Source organism: Brassica napus, chromosome C5 (assembly GCF_020379485.1).
Source record: "Brassica napus cultivar Da-Ae chromosome C5, Da-Ae, whole genome shotgun sequence".
Classification (NCBI taxonomy): Eukaryota; Viridiplantae; Streptophyta; class Magnoliopsida; order Brassicales; family Brassicaceae; genus Brassica; species Brassica napus.
The window spans coordinates 45,884,194-45,905,419 of record NC_063448.1 but is presented as its reverse complement, the minus strand read 5'-3'; the positions used below and the strand labels follow the sequence as shown (position 1 = coordinate 45,905,419).

At 40.1% G+C, this 21,226-nt stretch overlaps 1 protein-coding gene and 1 non-coding gene across 2 annotated transcripts; one reads left to right on the top strand and one right to left on the bottom strand.

Moving 5' to 3' along the window:
- Window positions 1–294: 294 nt before the first annotated feature.
- LOC106345654 lies at window positions 295–1,422 on the bottom strand. Its single transcript, XM_013784825.3, has 2 exons — window positions 661–1,422; window positions 295–581 (listed from the first exon to the last, which is right to left on the bottom strand). Exons 1-2 carry the CDS (start codon window positions 1,154–1,156, stop codon window positions 502–504), a joined length of 576 nt encoding a protein of 191 aa, XP_013640279.2. The 5' UTR covers window positions 1,157–1,422; the 3' UTR covers window positions 295–501.
- Window positions 1,423–12,921: 11,499 nt separating this feature from the next.
- On the top strand, window positions 12,922–13,027 carry LOC125588080. The gene has a single exon (XR_007324476.1). It is a non-coding gene; the product is annotated as a small nucleolar RNA R71 (small nucleolar RNA).
- The last annotated feature ends 8,199 nt before the right edge of the window (window positions 13,028–21,226 follow it).

The window sequence follows — 21,226 nt, the reverse complement described above, 5'->3', positions numbered from 1 at the left end:
TAGTCCGCAAGCTTGGCATCTTGAATCAACTTTCATACCCCTTGATTAGATCCTATCAGCAACTGGAAGAGCTTCTGAAAGGACTTTCCAAAGAAAAGTTTTGATTTTTGGAGAAGTTTTTAAAGACCAAACCTGAGCTTTAAGAGCTTTGTTTTTGAAAATGATACATATATCATATATGTGTATATATATATATATATTTTTTTTTATTTTTTTTCCCTCTCTTGTACATAACATATAGTACGAAAATTTAATGACATCAATATTAGTGTGTTAGTGAATTAGAAGGTATCATGTATAAGCCCGATTTTATTATTATTACCCAAGCCAAGGCCATACGGATATCTTTCGGTATACAGTTTATCAACAAGAAAGGCTTTATTGTTTATTATCTTTTGTTCCCTTTACTCAAAGTATATACACAGCCATAAAGGATTCTTGTACTTCCTATCTCTTAAAAGAAAATCTGAATAATTGAGCTTACAATCACATATACACTTATCAATATGACTGCATTACAGAACATGCAACTGCTTGTGCCCAATGTCTCAATCTCTGCTTCACTTGTTGAGGATTGTCTCCTGTCAAAAACATCCACAAAAAAAAAAACAACACTCAGTTTCATGACTTTGATCATAATGTTTAGCTTTCTTTTTTTACCTGGACACACGATCTTCAATGAATCTGAATCAGTTTTCTTTGGGCTACAAGGTATACTCATCGAGAAAGCTGATGCACATGCACTGCTTCTACGGCTGCTGCTAGGTGAAGGGAGAGGTGAGAGCTGACGATTCACTGCAAAGTAAAGATCAAGAGCTGGTAATGTACTACATAGCTTTTGTCCTGCTTCTTCATTGAAACCGAAACCTAGCTCAATGGATCCTTTAAGCTCGTTTAAATCCTCATCGGTTAGTTTCTTCTGTTCACTAAGATGGTCCGAAACGCCTTTATGAAGCATCTTCTTCTCTTGAATCATTATCATCTGACGTTTTCTTCTTTCCCAAGCAATGTCTCGTGGTGACTCACACATAGATAGTTGTTTCGTTAACCGTTGTTTTGGCTTCTGTGAGGCTACAGGCGTCGTTGCTGCCGTTCTGACCTCACGAAGCGCCGGTGTTGAGACTGACAATGTAAGGTTTTCTCTTATTCTCACCATTTTTTATATATATCACTTGACGTGTGTATAAAGCTAATGTGTTGCGAAGATGTGGCTTGTGTCTGCAAACTAGAATTCTTCTTTCTTGGTTCTTGTGGGTTTTGTTTAATGTATGTTCTTTGTGAGATGGCCGCGTGCGAACATGTTACGCGGCCAACAAAGAGGTTAAAGTGGGTCGGGTTGATCAGATATGTCTTTCTTTTTTATGTCCTTTTTTGTTAGGTTTTGCCCAACCCGACCAAATAAACTTTGAGGATACTCGAAGTCGAGGTGCTTTAATGGAGGAAAGCAAGTTAGTTTCCACCATTGATCTATGCAATGGTTATAGTCCAAAAGCTATTTTTCTCCATTGTTTTAATTTAAGGACTTCTTTGTTTAGATCAATGATCATACCAAGAAAAGAGTTTTAGACATTATCTTAGTCTATCTCAATCATGTCAAACTTTCACAATTTTTGAAAAAATATGGTATAAAAGTTTCTATTTTTTCGATAAATGAATTCTTGTTGCATAGACTTTTTTAATATCTCAAACTATATGCTAAACATAGTTGTTCAAAGTAATCTTCTCCCTCCTCCATGTATCCTCTTACTACTTCTGCTTCTCTTTCAGACAACACAACAAAGAACGAGAAAACACCAACACCAGTAACCTCGTTGCGTAGAAGACAAGCCACAGACAAAACGATAAAGTAGAAAGCGACGAAAAGCGTTTGCTCAAGCTGCATTCATCTTTTTATCTTTATTTGTGCTTATAGATACTTAATAGAATATCTGTGTAATGGAATTGATGGTAAGTTCCTAACAAGAATCGGATCCAAAGAATATTAGGATTTTCTGTCTACTCAAGCTGAATATTAACCAGTTATATGATGTTACGAGTTTTCAAGGCTCCTAAGACAAATGATGTAGTATAAAAGATTGTCGAACCAATTCTAAAGGATTTCAAAGCACCGAGAATGCAAGTACGTACTTAATCTAAGTGCAACCGATAATTTGGATGGTTTTAAACTACTACTAATAATAGAATGCAAGAACAGAACAATAAAACAATAAAAGAAGTGACTTTCTTTGGTTATGATAAAAGAGAACTCATGGGTATAGGAATTAGACCTTGGGTGATCAAGTTTCGAACTAAGGATGACAAATGATCAATCAAACTATCAACCTTAAGCTTAGATACAATCTTAAATAAACTCTATGTCTAGATGAATGTTCATTTACTAACATATTTCAAACATCAAATGTCTTTGCTTGAATAATATGAAAACAATCATTACTAACAAGTCTATTGGCTATCTTAACACCTTTAACAACAAATGTCTTTGGTAAAGTATGTTAAAAGCTTAGGAGAGTTGTCTCAGGCATTTCATCAAACACCTTGTGGGTGAGAAATGCCTAAAGATCAACTTTTGAGAGGCCAACTCAGAAGATGCATTATGAATACTCTACTAGCAATGAATAAGAAGGATCTACACTGTAAAATCCTAGATCTAGCCTAATCACCCTTAATCTCCCTAACCCATGAATTCAAGAATGGATTACTCACTACTCTTCATGATTCCTCTTAAACCCATATTGGATTTCAGATTAATCATGTAGAGAAATACAAATAATAGATATGAAAACAACAGAATTGCAATAACAAAATGATCAATTGATTCAAAGAGATGAACTTTCCAAGAGGTTTTGGTGGTTTTCTTTTGATAAAAGATAATCTGCCTCTAATGGCTTACAAAAGATACTTAAACTTAGGTTTAGAAAGTAAAACGTGCATAATGAAATGACCAAAAGGCCCTTGAGTAAACATGAAGTCAAGCAAACAAAAGGCGTGCAGCGACCTCCAGTAGTCGCTCCGAGAGGTCGCTCCAGGCTTCGGGAGCGACTTGGAGGGGTCGCTGCGAGATGTTACTCCGGGTCGCTCTCGTGTCTCCGAGCGATGAAAACGCGAGCGACTTCTCCGCGTCGCTCTGGTAAAATCGCTCTCGTGCCTCCGAGCGATGAAAACGCGAGCGACTTCTCCACGTCACTCTGGTAAGGTCGCTCTCGTGCCTCCGAGCGATGAAAACGCGAGCGACATCGGGGTGTCGCTCTGGCCAAGTCGCTCTGAAGGGGTGTCACAGTGACTTCACGGTGTCGCTCCGGTGAGGTCGTTCCCATGCACTGCTCATCCAATGATCACCTTTATCACCTCTTTTGAGCTCTAAATGCACCCAAATGTCTCCAAGAACTCCATGTGGTACTCCAATACCTGATAAATACTCATGTATGCAAAATGCAACCTAAACATGGCTAAATCCTAGTCTATATGATCAAAATGCACATCTGTGAATGAATAAAACAATGGAAATATGCAAGATATCAACTCCCCCAAACTTGTTCTTTTACTTGTCCACAAGTGAATTTTCTAGAACTCATAGGGAGAGAGGGTTGAAGGTGGGAGCTCATAGCCAAAAGAAACACAACTAGCACTCAATTCAACATCTAATCCAACATGAGCACACTCTCTTATTACACTCTAGCTTCTCTAGGCCTATCTCAACTCTTTTTGCCCTTACACTCATCATCAAGCATCCACACATTCAAATCAACCAACCCTCACATTCATTATAAGCATAAAACATCAGGTGAATTATTGCAAATGGTCAATTGGTCCAAATCATTTGGTTGGGTAAGGGAAGGCTTTTTATTCAAGTGAGTCAAGAGGTTCAAGATATATGATCTTTAAGGTGGTTTACTCTCGAAACAAGTAGCCTTGACATTGCACATAATATATCTAAGAAAGGGACCAACTCATACATACAATGCTCAATCTCCATTGTTCTACCTTTTTCCCAAACATACAAGTTACACAATCACTTTCCAATGTCAACCCCAACTCACATCTCTCACCAAAAGAACCGAAGAACACTTTGCACATAAAACTCTTTTTCTTTGAAATCTATAAAGGATCTTCCTCAACTTCAAAACAATCTTACCTCCTAACAACTTTGCTAGCCCCCTTTTCTTTACCTTTTTTTTTTCTTTCTTCTTTTCTTATATTTTTCTTCCCTTTTTTTTCGGGTGCCAAGAATTTTCATAAACTCGAGCTAGATGTTTATCTACTAATTCCAATAAGATTATCCATTTGAACACAAAGAGTCTATTCTTTTCCTTCGAACTTTTCATGCTTTCAAATCATAATCACAATACTCACCCCCACCTATAGCTAGACAATAGAGTGCCTAATCTAGCAAGAATGAAGATCAAGCATTGTCGTTCCCGATACTCTCAACATTATGCACCTGTAAGACTTTCCGAAAAATGCCTCACTCATCAAACAATGAAAGCTTAAAAGGAGGAAAGGGTTTTGGGAGTGGTGTACCACTCGAGTTTGTCAAAAAGATTGGCATAAAGGATGTGACAACTCAAGTGTGTATATCCATGACTCAGTACACAAGGGACCATAAGCAAGAAGCATTAAGTTCGTTCAGTTCAAATAAGGTTGTAGTTGGCTTCAAAGATTGAGTTTCAGCAACTAATGAGATTCAGGAAGAGTTTTCAAGGCTCGAAACATACAAGGCTTTTTGAGAGACGCAATAGCTACTCGAGTGTGAGATAGTGTTCTTTACAAGGCATCTTAAATCATTGCTCCCAATGCAAGTGAATGCAACCTATATGCTCTAGACTCTCCTAAAAATGCAAGTGATGCAATCTATATGTTTTTTTAATGCAAAAAGGTATGTGTGCAAGAATCAATGTAAATTCATCAAAACAAACATGATCAAATACTTGGTACCTCCCCCAAACTTAAGTTACACAGTCTCTGTGTTGTCAAGTAGAGGGAGATACCCACAAGAGAAAACTAATATGCAAAAATGAGATGGTATATACAAGGGAAAATAGTGAAGTACCTTCAAGGATAGTGAGTAGGGGCATAGGCCCGAGCATCGTCGTCGTCCGGTGGGAACGTGGTGTAGTAACCCCCAGGTGCTGAGTTGTAGTCTCCATACCATTGTTGGCTCTGAACCTCGTCAATCTCAACCTCACTATCTGAAGAGGCTAGGGATGGAGACTACAGCTCAGCACCTGCACTTGTCCTTCAGCTTTTCTATTGTCATGTCTTGTGCCTTGTTCCATCTCTGAAGTCGACCAATATGCTCATGAGCGTCACGAAGCGCACCAGGAGGAAGAACCCCATCATGTGGCTTGAAGTAGTAGCGCGGAGGTCCATAGATGGGTACAGATGCTTCCCTAGGAGGTTCGTAATGTCTCGTCGGGACACTCCTTTTCCTTGGTGGAGCAATGGGACCGAGAGACCCGTGTTCTCCAAGAAAGTCTTCCTGGGATATGTTGAAGCTGATAGCTCCAGGTCTCTTTAAGCTCGCCAGGTTCTGGTTTGGAAGAACCACTTCGACCGGATTGCCCTGCAAGTAGTAGTGGTAGACGTAGTCCTTCCCATACATCCCACTGAAATAGGTGGCAATCCTCAAATAAGTGCCATCGATGAACTTAGGCCCTGCTGCGTCCTTTCCCAAGGGAACATTTATAAATTGGAGCAGTGGTGTGATCATCCCGCCTATCCCAACCTTTGGGTGCGAATCAGTGGTGTACCATGTCCAGTCTCTGTAGTGCTCGAGACGATTCACGAAGAAGCTGATCATCCCGAAGGTAGCATAGATGTCGGTGCTTGGAAGGGGCAGTGCTCCAGGTGGGGCGTAGGGGCGGATAGCCGGGCAGAGCAGTCGCATGTCTTCCTCGGTGACATTACCAGCTTGCTTCCGTGGGTAGAATGCATAGACGAGCATCCTATGGAGGTAGCGTACAGACGGGTGCCTGTTTCCAGTGATCAACTTCCAAAGCTCGGTGGGGAGGTTTTCACACTTGGGAAAGGAGTAGTCTGCCAAGTCTTGGAAACCCATGACTCTCCCAATGTCTTTGAAGTTCATGTTGTAGTCTCTCTCATTGACCTTGAACCTGATTTTGCCCCATCCTTGACTCACGTGCGGAGCGTCATGGTAAGTGACCTCAAGGGAAGACAAGAACTGACATGAGACATCCCTGTAGATAGGGTAGGCCATGGTGAGGAGTTTGGGCATCTTCAGGTGCCCCAGCATTGCCTCAATATCAGAATCGAGACCCAACTCCTTTAGCAAATCAAGGTCGGCGAATATGGTTGGAGTCCAAGTCACCCCATTCAGCAAATGATGATACAGCTCTTCCTCAGATGGAGTTTTCGCCCTATCTCTATCAACGGCAACCTCCTTCCCTTTTGACATCTTGGCCCTCTTTGTAGGAGCCTGCTCATCCGCACTTTCATCGCCACTCTCCTCGTCTGTGGCAACTGCTACACTTTTTCCTGCCATCTTCTCCTGCCCTTATGCCTTCTTTGCAGCCAAGGTTTGCTATCGAGAAGTCCCCTGTGTCCCAGAGCCAATCTGTTCCGAGGATAAAGCTTTCCCTCTCAATGCAGATTCTTGTCTCTCAGCTTCTTGCTTCTCAGCATCCGACTTTTCCTTAGTTTTCTTAACCATTGGTACCTGAAAAATTCAAAACTTGGAAAGGGATAAATGGATGAACTTTGCAAATGAAAATGGCAAGAATAAACTCAGCAAATGAATAGCAATTTAAACTCAAGTTAATTAAGCAATCAAGCTAAGAGTAAAGAATCACACTTCTCAATCTCTTAAAAATTTGAAAATTACAAGACAAGTAAAATTCAATAATTAAAGTGGTTCTAGAATGAGAGAATTCTTTAATCAAACATTTCAACACCTTAACATATTAACTTACCAACTAGCACCCTCAATTGGGGTCAATTTTGAAAACCCCCAAATCCATGAACCCTAATTTTGCCAAAGTTCAAATTAAACTCAATTTCACCATTGATTCAACAACCCAAATTGATAGATAAGCTTTCCCTAGTCTATTTTACCACAATCTAGCAAGAAAATGACCAAATTTCGATTTTCAAATTCTAGGGTTCATGGACCTACGAATTTGAATTTAAAAACTCAATACCTTGCTTTGGATGAAAGGAAATGGTGAATGGGTGGTGAGGAATATACTACAGGGGCGAAAGCTTGGATTTAGAAACAAGAACTTGTTGATTTGGGTGAGAATTGAGAAAGTTAGGGGATTTTTGGTGTGGGTGAGTTTGAGAGAGTATGAGTGTTTATGAGAGGAGGAGAGGGTGAGGAAGATGAAATCGTGGGTGTTGGGTAGATTGGGGATTGATTTATTTTAATTAAACCGGGTTTAAAACGAAGAAAACTTACCTGGACCGGCTCGGGAGCGATTTGTGGGTGTCGCTGCGAGAGGTCGCTCCCAGGTCGTTTCTTCGCGAGCAACCTGGCTGTGTCGCTCCGAAGACGTCGCTCCCAGATGGAGCGACTTCATGTGCTCGCTCTAGGAGGTCGCTCCGAGAGCGATTCTTGCGTATCCGACGCCATAAACGCGAGCGATCTCGCTGTGTCGCTCCGGTCACGTCGTTCCCAGCTGGAGCGACCTTATGGTGTCGCTGCGGAACGTCGCTGCGAGGTCGATTTCGTGCCCAAAAACCGCGAAAACGCGAGTGACCTGGCTGTGTCGCTCCGAAGACGTCGCTCCCAGCTGGAGCAACCCTTCACATTTGCTGCTGATCCTCGCTCCCACGATCAATTCTCTGCTCAAACCGGATCGATCAAGCACCTGCACACCACTTCAAAAAAATTTTTATTTTATTTTTTAGAAATATGACGAAAATGAAAATACTAATGCAATATGTACAAGGATACGCATGGGACTTCCTCCCAAGTGAGCTTGTTTTAAGTCTCTAGCTTGAGTTTGCCTCCTTTTGGATTAGGCCGGGGTAGGATCAGACAGTGGAGTTGAAACCTCATCTTCCTCTGGTGCATTTGCCATGTAGAGCTTAACCCTTTGTCCATTGACTGTGAAATCTCTTCCATCAGTAATCCACAAAACTATTGCTCCATATGGCCTAACCTCCTTGACCTTGAAAGGACCGTACCACCTTGACTTAAGCTTTCCTGGAAATAACTTCAGCCTAGAGTTGTAGAGAAGAACTTGATCTCCTTCTTTAAACTGTCTCTTCAGGATAATCTTGTCATGGAAAGCTTTAATCTTCTCCTTGTAGATCTTTGAGTTCTCAAAAGCATCCATTCTTATCTCATCAAGCTCATGTAGCTGAAAAAGCTTTTTCTCCTTGGCACTCTTGATGTCAAAGTTCAGCAACTTTACTGCCCATAGTGCCTTGTACTCAAGCTCCACTGGCAGTGGCAAGCTTTCCCGTACACTATGTTGAAAGGTGTGGTCCCCAGAGGTGTCTTGTAAGCTGTCCTATAAGCCCAAAGCGCATCATCAAGCTTAATTGACCAATCCTTCTTTGTAATCCCCACAATCTTCTCCAAAATGGACTTGATCTCTCTGTTAGAAATCTCAACTTGACCACTTGTTTGAGGATGGTAAGGAGTTGCCACCTTGTGCTTTACACCGTTCTTCTTGAGAAGTCCCTCAAGTAGTTTGTTGATGAAATGAGACCCTCCATCACTGATTACAACTCTTGGAACCCCGAACCTTGGAAAGATGGTGCTCTTGAACATCTTGGTTACAACTCTAGCATCATTGGTGGGACTTGCAATAGCTTCCACCCATTTGGAGACATAGTCAACAGCTACAAGGATGTATTTGTTGCCAAAAGATGATGGAAATGGCCCCATGAAGTCTATACCCCACACATCAAACACTTTAACTTCAAGGATTGAATTTTGAGGGATCTCATTCCTTTTTGAGATGTTTCCTCTCCTTTGGCATGAATCACACTTTGAAACAAAGTCTTGTGTATCCTTAAACATATGTGGCCACCAGAATCCAGCTTGTAGCACCTTCGCAACAGTCTTGAAAGTAGCAAAGTGGCCTCCATAGGATGATCCATGACACTGTGTAAGGATCCCATCAATCTCCTCATTAGCAACCACTCTCCTATAAAGTTGATCCTTGCAGAGAATGTAGAGGTAGGGCTCATCCCAGTAGTATCTCTTCACATCCCTGTAGAACTTCTTCTTGGCATAGCCCACAAGATTCAAAGGTTCTTTTCCTGTGGCTAGGTAATTCACCAAATCAGCATACCAAGGTTCTTTCTCCTCTGTTGCCTTGACTTCTTCAAGCTTCCTACCAGTCTCACAAACTGCCATCACTGCTCCAATAACCATGATCTGTTCCTCAGGAAGTCCTTCGTCAATAGGAATGCCACACTCCACTCTCAGCCTGGACAAGTGATCAGCTACACCATTCTCAACTCCTGGCTTGTCCTTGATCTCTAAATAAAACTCTTGAAGCAAAAGAATCCATCTCAAGAGCCTGGGTTTTGCATCCTTCTTTGCCAAAAGGTGTCTCAGCGCAGCATGATCTGTGTAGACAATGACTTTAGATCCCACCAAGTAGGTTCTGAACTTCTCAAAGGCAAAGACAATGGCTAGCATCTCCTTCTCTGTTGTGGCATATCTCATCTGAGCATCATTCAGGGTTTGGCTCGCATAGTAGATCACATGGGTCTTGCCATCTTTCTTCTGCCCCAAAACAGCTCCCACAGCATAGTCACTAGCATCACACATGATCTCAAAGGGGATATCCCAATCAGGTGGCTGGACAATCGGAGCACTGATGAGTTCACCGTTCAGCTTCTTGAAAGCTAGTAGATATTCCACATCAAAGCTAAAAGTGGCTTCCTTGCACAGCAGCCTGGTCAATGGTCTAGTGATCATGGAGAAGTCCTTGATGAATCTTCTGTAGAACCCAGCATGACCAAGAAAACTTCGGATGTCTTTCACTGTCTTTGGTGGGGGCAAACCAACCATAACATCGATTTTGGCCTTATCCACCTAAATCCCCTTCTCTGAAATCTTGTGTCCCAGCACAATCCCTTCCTTAACCATGAAGTGACACTTCTCCCAATTCAGCACAAGGTTGGTGTCTTCACATCTCTGTAGGACCCTGCACAAGTTTGACAAACAAGCAGAAAACAAAGATCTGTAGACAGAGAAATCATCCATAAACACCTCCAAAACATCCCCAATTAGATCAGAGAAAATTGACATCATGCACCTTTGAAAGGTGGCTGGAGCATTACATAGACCAAATGGCATTCTTCGATATGCGAAGGTACCATAAGGACATGTGAATGTCGTTTTCTCTTGATCATTGGGATGTATGGGGATTTGGAAAAATCATGAATATCCATCAAGAAAGCAATAGAATGGATGGTTTGCAAGTCTCTCAAGCATCTGATCAATAAATGGAAGTGGAAAATGATCTTTTCTAGATGCAGAGTTCAATTTTTGGTAATCAATACATTTTATAACCAGTGACTATTCTTGTTGGTATCAATTCATCCTTGTCATTTTTAATTACAGTTATACCACACTTCTTTAGCACAACATGCACAGGAGATACCCATTTAGAATCTGAAATAGGGTAAATCACACCAGCATCTAAGAGTTTAAGAATCTCTTTCTTTACAACATCCTTCAGGTTAGGATTTAACCTTCTTTGATGCTCGACAGAAGTCATTGATTCATCCTCAAGATGTATCCTATGCATACACAAAGAGGGTGATATTCCTTTGATGTCATCAAGAGAGTAACCTATTGTTTTTCTAAATCTTTTAAGTGTTTTCAAAAGTTCAGATAGCTCAGTTTCAGTACGTTCACTACTCACAATGACTGGGTAAGTTTCATTAGGACCAAGGAATGCATACCTTACACCATTGGGGAGAGGTTTAAGCTCCACTTTAGGCGACTTAAGCTCGCTCCAGTCGTCTTGTTGGGTGTCCTCTTGTTGAAGGACTGAGGCTTCTTGATGAACCACTTGTGGCAGCTCCTCATACTGATCCTTATTACCAAATCCTCTGTGTGAATCCAGAATCATCCCATAGGCAGCACTCTCCAGGTTCTCAATCACTTCAGCTTCTCTCTCTATCGTCAAAGCATGCTGTAGAGGGTCTTCTAGTGACAACTCTTCAAGGAGCTCATCATCAAGGGCGTCCATCTCTTCAATGTAGAAAACTTGCCCTTGAACTGTTGGTTTCTTCATTACCTCCTTGATGTCAAAGTGAAGAACATGCCCTTTACCCAAGTGGAGATCAATCTTGCCCTCTTTCACATTAACAATTGCTCCTGGTGTAGCTAAGAAAGGTCTTCCAAAGATTAAAGGATCTGCAGCTTCCTCACCCATCTCAAGCACCACAAAGTCTGTAGGGATCTCATATTTTCCAACCATAACGGGGAGGTCCTCCAAGATACCCACATGGTACTTCACTGAACGATCAGCCAATACCAGAGACAGTCTACACTTCTTGTACTGAGTGAAACCAAGCTTCTTAGCAACAGATAAAGGCATCAAGCTGACACTAGCTCCCAAATCGCAGAGACATCTATCAAATACCATAGGTCCAAGAGCACAAGGTAATGTGAAGCATCCTGGATCTTCTAGCTTCTTTGGAACAACAAGCCTCTGGATGATGGCACTGAACTCATGAGTGAGAATCATCATGCCCTCCATCTCTTTCTTCTTTGCAGCTACAACATCTTTCAGGAACTTGCTATATTGAGGAATCAGCATGAAAGCATCAATGATGGGCATTGTGACTTGAACTTCACTCATTTACTTCTCAAATAGAGCTTTGTACTTCTCTAGCAGTTGCCTCTTGAATCTACCAGGGAATGGAAGTTTGGGTTCATAGGGAGGAGGAACAAAAGAATTCTCACTTGCTGGAGCAACAACTTCACCATCTTTCACTGTTTTCTTCTCTTCCCCAACTTTTCCTTTACCTTTGGCTTCCACAATCTTCTCCAAGATTTCATCATTGATTTTCTCATCCACAATCACCACTTCATCATCTATGTTGATGGCAACCCCCTCACCTTGTTTCTCAGCATCCTTGGTGAGAGCTCTCTGAGGTAACTCCTTACCACTCCTGAGGGTGATAGCTTTCATGGTCTCCTTGGGGTTTTGCTCAGATTTTCCAGGTAAAGAACCTTGTTGGCGATTTTGTTGAGTGTTCATGGCAGCAAACTGGTTTTCCAGGGTTCTGAACTTGTTGTTGAGCTCATTGTAGCTTCCATCAATCTTTGAGTGAAAGTTCTTCAACTCATAGCCAACATGCTTCTCACTTCTTGTCTGAGACTCCAAGATTTATTTCAGTAGGGCATCCGTGCTGCTGACTTGAGGAGTAGAGGTAGAAGGATTAGCTTGTTGTTGGGAAGAATGGTGTGCTTTGTTGTTGAAACCAGGAGGAGGGTTTTGTTGAGGCTGATAGCTGCCTTGCTGGTTGTTCCGAGGCTGATAACCACTCTGTTGGTTGTTGGAATATGATTTATGTTGGTAGTTGTTGTACTGAAAGTTGGGCTCTTTTTTGTACCAGATACCATTGTTGTTGATAAACACAGCTCTTCTTGACCTTCCAAACCCTCAATCTCACGGACAACAGGTGGTGTCTCTTGGCTTGGGTTACCAACAAAGTGCAGCTGCTCTTGGGTGGCTTTATCAGCAATGAGGATGTCTATCTTATCCTGTAGAGCTTTCAACTCCTTCCTCGTCTGCTTGTCATCTGATACTGCCTCTGTCGTGGTCTCCACTGTAGACTGCATCACTCTTTACCATGTTGTCAACCACCTCTTCTGCATCTTCCTCAGTTCTCCCCAAGAAGAACTCATTGCTAGCTGTATCCAGTCTGGCCCTGTACTTAGGAAGAGCACCCCGGTAGAATGTGCTCAGCAAGCTTTCCTTAGAGAAGTCATGGTGTGGGCATTGAGCTTGGTAGCCCTTGATCTCTCCCAGGCTTCACTGAATCCTTCCAAGTTCTTCTGTTGAAAGCTGGAAATCTCATTTCTCAGCTTAGCAGTTCTTGAAGTAGAGAAGAACTTCTCCAAAAATGCTTTCTTGCAGTCATCCCAGGTGGTTATAGAGTCGCTGAGTAGAGACTTTTTCCACTGACGTGCCTTATCCCCCAAAGAGAAAGGGAATAGCTTGAGCTTTAAGGCATCTTCGGACACACCATTGGTCTTTGACAACCCACAGTAGCTGTCGAACCTGTCCAAGTGATCAAATGGGTCCTCTAGAGTCAAGCCATGATACTTGTTGTTCTCGATCACATTGAGAAGTCCTGATTTGATCTCAAATTTGTTGGCTGCTACAGTTGGTGCTCGGATTCCTAATCTATGACCATGAATGTTGGGGCTGTCATAAGTGCCAATGGGTCAAGCTGCTCGCTGTTGGTTTTGTGGAACGTTGTTAGCTCCATTGGCGTCCGCATCATTTTGAGGTATGTCTCCCATATCAGTATACAATCTCTGCAAGTGAGCCTGTTGCTCTTCTTCTCTTCTCTTTCTAGTACACTCTCTCTCTAAAGCTCTGATGTCTGTAGCTCTTGGAACTAGGTTGATGGACCTCTGCTCCTCAAGTTCATACACCTGTAAATTAAAGGGAGGTGAAGAAGGAGAATCAGTAACAAAAGAAAATAAAAATGACTTAGTCTCAAGCAACTGACTAAATCTCAATGTTCAAATCTACTCAGAATTTGGCAACGGCGCCAATTTGATGTTAGGAGTTTTCAAGGCTCCTAAGACAAATGATGTAGTATAAAAGATTGTCGAACCAATTCTAAGGGATTTCAAAGCACCAAGAATGCAAGTACGTACTTAATCTAAGTGCAACCGATAATTTGGATGGTTTTAAACTACTACTAATAATAGAATGCAAGAACAGAACAATAAAACAATAAAAGAAGTGACTTTCTTTGGTTATGATAAAAGAGAACTCATGAGTATAGGAATTAGACCTTGGGTGATCAAGTTTCGAACTAAGGATGGCAAATGATCAATCAAACTATCAACCTTAAGCTTAGACACAATCTTAAACAAACTCTATGTCTAGATGAATGTTCATTTACTAACATATTTCAAATATCAAATGTCTTTGGTTGAATAATATGAAAGCAATCATTACTAACAAGTCTATTGGCTATCTTAACACCTTTAACAACAAATGTCTTTGGTAAAGTATGTTAAAAGCTTAGGAGAGTTGTCTCAGGCATTTCATCAAACACCTTGTGGGTGGAAAATGCCTAAAGATCAACTTTTGAGAGGCCAACTCAGAAGATGCATTATGAATACTCTACTAGCAAGGAATAAGAAGGATCTACACTGTAACATCCTAGATCTAGCCTAATCACCCTTAATCTCCCTAACCCATGAATTCAAGAATGGATTACTCACTACTCTTCATGATTCCTCTTAAACCCATATTGGATTTCAGATTAATCATGTAGAGAAATACAGATAATAGATATGAAAACAACAGAATTGCAATAACAAAATGATCAATTGATTCAAAGAGATGAACTTTCCAAGAGGTTTTGGTGGTTTTCTTTTGATAAAAGATCATCTGCCTCTAATGGCTTACAAAAGATATTTAAACTTAGGTTTAGAAAGTAAAAACGTGCATAATGAAATGACCAAAAAGCCCTTGAGTAAACATGAAATCGAGCAAACAAAAGGCGTGCAGCGACCTCCAGTAGTCGCTCCGAGAGGTGGCTCCAGGCTTCGGGAGCGACCTGGAGGGGTCGCTACGAGACGTCGCTCCGGGTCACTCTCATGTCTCCGAGCGATGAAAACGCGAGCGACTTCTCCGCGTCGCTCTGGTAAGGTCGCTCTCGTGCCTCCGAGCGATGAAAACGCGAGCGACTTCTCCGCGTCGCTCTGGTAAGGTCGCTCTCGTGCCTCCGAGCGATGAAAACGCGAGCGACATCGGGGTGCCGCTCTGGCCAAGTCGCTCTGAAGGGGTGTCACAGCGACTTCACGGTGTCGCTCGGGTGAGGTCGCTCCCATGCACTGTTCATCCAATGATCACCTTTATCACTTCTTTTGAGCTCCAAATGCATCCAAATGTCTCCAAGAACTCCATGTGGTACTCCAATACCTGATAAAGACTCATGTATGCAAAATGCAACCTAAACATGACTAAATACTAGTTTATATGATCAAAATGCACATGGGTGAATGGATAAAACAATGGAAATATATGTGATACTCCAAGGAATATGATGTAAAGGTTAGTATGACAAGAGTATATTTGATAACCTTTTTTGAATACTAAAGTTTATCAGGGAGGAATCTTTATAAAAGGTAACCCGTCTAAGTTTTTAAGAAACCATATGCAATAAGATGATCTGTCTTTAACAGCCTCATATTTTGAACCACCTACACAGAATCATTTGACTAACAGTATTTACTAGACTTATCATTGTGATGATCACAAAACAAGAAAACACAGTGAAAAAAAAAACAAAAAATAAGAATAGAGAAGCATTGAAATCTATACTGTTACACATTAAATACAGAAACTCTTGAGCATTTGACTAACTATATTCACTAGACATCTCATCGTGATGGTCTCAAAACAAGAACAAGAGAAAAATCTGCAAGAAACAAAATATAATAATAGAGACGTGTTGAAATCTGTACCGTTACTTTGTGATGCAGCGTATCATCTCCTTTACCGTCTTTGCTTTGGGCTTTTCTTGTTTCAGGCTTTACTTGTGTTCTAAGTTTTCCTTTTATTATTAGAACTAAGATAAGTGTTAAATTTCCTTTATAGTTTAGGGTTTTAACTATATCGAGCCTTATAAATAGCGGCTCTAGTCTTTGTAAACATGCACGCTTTGATTAATAGAATTATTGAGTTTTGGTTTTAAAAGAGCTTTCGAGCACTGCGAAGAGTATTCGCGCCCTTATCGTCTTGTTTTCGAATTTACTTCGAGAACACGTTACCTGTTTGAAGATCAAACCCTTGATCTATCAAACCCTAGCTTCCGCACTCTATCAGTTGGTATCAGAATCAGTGCGTTTTGGGAGAGAATTTCTCGTTTTCAATGACAAAGAAAACAGGAGGTTCGGATGGTGACAATAGGGATCAAAACCCGGAAGGAACCACAACAGAATTCACTGAGCTTCGAACCCTAATGGTCGAGATGCAGACTGCAACGCAAGTGTCATCACAAGTGACACAAGCTTCAGCAATGCCATATCCATTTGACCTCGACCATACATACTTCTGGTCACTCTCTTGGACCATTATGGTTTCCTTTTATCCACTGATATAAACATAATGGCTTGTGCTTACATTGAAGTCCCATACTATAATCTTATTACTTGAAAAACATCGCAGTTCACACTTTCTTTGATGGCATCTCATGACCTACTTGCAGTGCTGATTTATTATAAACACAAGAGATTTCTTTTATAAGAATATATGGACTGATTTGGATTGTTCTTTATCGAACTCCTTCACTAAGTTTTACTTAGTCTTATCATATTCAATGCAGCTGCTTTTGCTTCAGTCCATGAACAGCTTAGGAACAATGCTGTTCTTTGAGAACTTCTTTTCTCATCTTTCTGGTACCTTTATTTTCTTTATCCAGTGATAAATATACTGCTTACTACATCATTATTTCTTTTGTTTCCAGACTTCATCAATTTCGAGTTTGTGTAGTAGCATCCACCACATAGGAGCATATTTCCTTATAATCTGTTCCTTTGGTCTCTATGAGTATCCTTGTGTAACAAGCCATTCTTTGAATGCTGTAAGTAGTAATGTGAACGACCTCTTGACTACTTGGTCACGTTCCACATCTCACGATTTTCTTTCCCTCACAAGACCTATTTATCCACTGGTCTATATCATCAGATGGCGTTTCTATATATTTGGCCAATACGCCCATCTCTTCTTTAAACTCTTTAAACCTCACGTTTTCTTTTAATCTAATCTTTATTCTTTATGAGTACTCTTACGTGGGTTCATGATCCTCGCTTTATATTTTAAACTCAAGTGCTACTTTCTTTTATGAGCTCTCTTGTATGTAAATACATCATTGGTGTTAACACTCTTATGTAGTTCCATAGTGTTCCAGACATAATCTAATAGATTTGAGATCTTATTATCCAGGACTTTTACTACCTTGCAGTTTGGCGTCCCAAACTACATGGTTTGGTACCTTAGATGTTTAGCTGGCCAGCCTTATCTCTCAATCTGGACTGGTTTCCTTTGAACTCGGATTTGTATCATTCTATGCACCTTTCATTTCTTTCCGAGGTTTCTTATCTTTTGGAACTTATTGGTCTATCTTGTATAGACACTGTAGCAACTTGATTGTGTCACATCAAATTCGTGGTGCTAAGCTGGTATGACTTAGTCATTCTTTTCATTTCGGATCAATGTGTCTGGCATCTAGTTCTGCTAGCTTTTGTATCATTTGATCACATTCTTTGGACGTCTTAAATCATATTTTATAGTCTGAGGATCTTGCCAAGACAATGATAGTAAATATCATTATATTTCTCTTATTCTCTTTTACCAGCTTATTTCTTTCTCCCCCTGATGTTGGATAGTCGGATTCATCAGTCATGCGATCCGTGTACCTGGCCATAATTTGATCACCCATATTTGGCACAAGGTTTCTTAAAAAAAACGTGGGAGAAAGACATGTTCCTATCCAACATATATTCCCAATATTTTTCTCATCCTCTTCTGAGGTTCCATCCTAGACGGCACATATGTATGTGGTGGTTTATTCAAAATCTGTTAGGATGGTATATGTCTGGTTTATGACACGTATTCATTCTGAGATGGGATTATCTATGCTCACTAATATGGCCTGATGCATATTAACCTTACACATGTAAATCCTTGTGTCCCCAAGCATTAGGTAGTGGCCTTTGTAGTATAAAGAATTCGGCCAAGTCTTACTATGGTCATAGACCATGTCACACGGATTTGTAGTATGTTCATGGATCACAGTTTGTCCTCACTCCCCCTCATAGACATACTATAATCACGTGATACTTGGGACAATAGAGCCTAATAAGTTTCCCTTGTGTACATGTTACACAACGTGAGATTTTATGGGATAACTCTTTGTGCCTTTTGCAATGTGTGCATCAATTTTTAAAGACCTGGATGGCTAATCCAGTCATGCCATAAAGTGTATAAAATTTCGTGGGTATACAGGTTACCATGGCTTTTTCCTTTATCATACTGATCCTTGGCATAGTCTAGATCAGTAGAGTATGTAGGTATAGTCTTGACCACTTTCTTATAAGGCCTTAGGCGATTTTCTTATAATCTGAAATGAACTTTTGTTTCCTTTGCCCATTGGTTCAATGTGGAAACCATTCATGCTCAAGTCTTTATAACTCAATGGGTCTTTTATTAGGTGAATAAATTCGTGCCCCTTTAGGTAATGTCGTGGTCTATAATAGACTGACTATCCTTTTATTAAGTTTTTATTGTCATTTATTAATCAAAAAATCATCAAGCAAATCAAACATAAAATCAGAATATCGAAATCTCGTTTCTTTAGTCAATGTATAAGCCGGCCTCACAATCCATATATTTCCACACGGCTTCCTTGGATTCCTCCTTATCATTTTTAGCCTCATTGGCTTCAGGAGGTCTCATCTCACTGTTTCGTTGCTCAATGTATCTTTTCTGAAGTTTTTCAAATCTGCTAATAGTATCTATAACTTTCTGCTCTCTTTGCTCAGTTGCCAATAGGCATGACAATAGGTCATTATAGGTGGTGAAACCCTTAGCCTTATGTGATAACAACGTGGAATAGGTTTTATATAGTAAATCCTCATTTGTTACCACTTCACCACATAGTTCAAGACTATAGGCGATTTTCATCAGAACAGAAGTATATTCGTCCACGGATTCAAAATCCTGGAACCTGAGAATCTTCCATTCATTCATGGCTTTTCGCCATACTGCCATTGAGTATCTGGAATTTAGTTTTGTCCAAAGGTCACAAGGATCCTCAATATTTAAGTACTGATCTCTCAGATCCTCAGTGAGATGATAACGCATAATTGTTATGGCTCTATGCTTTTCACTTTCAATTGCATTATTGCCATCAATGATACATTTCCCGAGTCCTCTAGACTTCAGGGCAACTGAAGTGTTCATTACCCATTCTAGATAATTATCTCCAGAGAGATTTAGGGCAGCATAATCCGAAGGCTCAAATTTCGACATCTGAAACATATTATTAATCAGTTCAAGATGCAACCGAGTCAATAAAATTAATCCATACGGTTTCACAAGTCTCTCGACCAAACAATTAACTACTCGACCATGGTGCGAGAAAAACAAGTATGCGAGGTCTATATGATGCTTTAGGCCACACGGCCTTATAAAATTGTGATGCAACAACCCTAGAGGTCGGATTTTATATCTGAATGCAATCAAAACATCAATCATAATAACAATCATATTCATGCCGATTTTTAATTAATGTGAGACCAGGTCAATAATTCTTATGTTTTAATTTTCTTAAAACATTTAGTATGATCAAGCAATCAGAATAATAATGCAAGTATCATCAGATCATATTAGGGTTTCAAGGCCCATTTTTTCGGTTTGATTTTATCAATATCAAGCTTTACAAAAGAATTAAATCAGATCAATCAGTCAATTTTAGCAATTCTCTAGCAATCCTAACAGTAAAAGGAAAATTTCCAGCAAGTAGAAAAAGAAATTTCAGAAAAAAAGAAATTTTCTACTTTTAGCAAAAAGAAAATTCACAATTCTGGACAGTTAACGGTTTTAATCAAAACTAGCAATTTTTCTAATTAGTTCATTCGATATTCAAACAATTAATCACAATATGGAAACTTGTTTATCAATCGATTTATGCAAAAAAAGAAAATTAGGGTTTTCAGCAATTTAACAATTTTAAGATCAAATTCGATTCTAAATAGTTCTATTTACTCAAACAATCATCAAATATAATTCAAGGTTTTAATCTAGCAACCTAAACCTCAGATAAATCAAAATCAATCAATCAAAACAGTCGGATCAATTTAGGTTTTTGATATTTTAGATTTTCAAAACATCATAAAGGAAACGGATCATATAATTTAGATTTAGGGTTTCAATGCCCTTAGTGATCAATCAATGTTCTAGCAACCCTAACATCCATTGATCTATCAACTTAACAGGAAAACAATCTAACCAAAACTTAGTTCCATATGTTAGGGTTTCTATTATCCTAGATTAGGGTTCTTCAAATTTTAATGGTTCAGATCTTTATCAATCAACCAAATTCAATGTAAGTTCTTTTAAGTTTCTAGTTTTGCCTTTAGAAACTTATGGAGTGTAGATTTGGACCACCAAAGAGAGAAGGAGGCCGCGAGCTGATCGTTCTTCGAGTAGGGTCGCAGACGGGCTGCTTGCTTGGTCGGATCACGAACAGGGAAGAAGGAGAACGTCTGGTTTACTTGATCACGTCTAGAAAGAGCTAACTTCAAGAGAGAGAGAGCTCGGATTTGGGTTAGGAAAACGATTAGGGTTCCAAAGCAAATCGGCGACGCATACTGTAGCAGAGCGTGACGGCGCGTCAGTGATCGGATCGACAAGCAGTTTATAGCGTCTGATTCGTCTCGGCGAGAGCTTCAATTTGATATATTGCTGGTCGTCTGGATCCTCACGGTTTGGGAGAACGATCTCTTTGAAGTTCTGTCGGAATTAGGGTTTTGTGATATTCGGCTGAGTTTAAGGAATTTTGTGGGGACTTAGGGTTAGAGGCTATCGTGCTGATAACGTGTTATAAAAGAGATGCTGTGAAAGCTTATTATTACTCATGACCAGAGGTCCATATTTATACAAGTATTAGACCGTCTTATTTAGACCGTCATAAGAGAAAAGGAAATCCTATTCCTAATAGGAATAGGAAATAGTACTTATCCTAAATACATATGAAAAAGGATAAACATCAAGTATAGATAAATGTAAACTCTCATTCGCCTAAGTCATTAGCGAATGGGCCGGATGGATAGCTGATGGGCCAGACAATTTGGACCTGATATTGGTCGATCACCACTTGGTTTATAACAAAATTGTCTTTTTTTTTTTTACATATTTCATTTCATAAATCCCAAAAGCCCACGTACCGAGGTTTTCAGTGTCTACAAAGATCCATTTTATAAACAGCATCGGTAAGTTTAACCATAATTAGAATCCCCGCTGAACAAATTTTAAAA

Bases quoted from the DNA above. Each gene is read 5' to 3' on its own strand.
- LOC106345654 (XM_013784825.3), bottom strand. From the start codon at position 1,156: ATGGTGAGAATAAGAGAAAACCTTACATTGTCAGTCTCAACACCGGCG. The intron at 582-660 runs GTAAAAAAAGAA...TGTTTTTGACAG, and splicing joins ATTGAAGATCGTGTGTCCAG to GAGACAATCCTCAACAAGTG.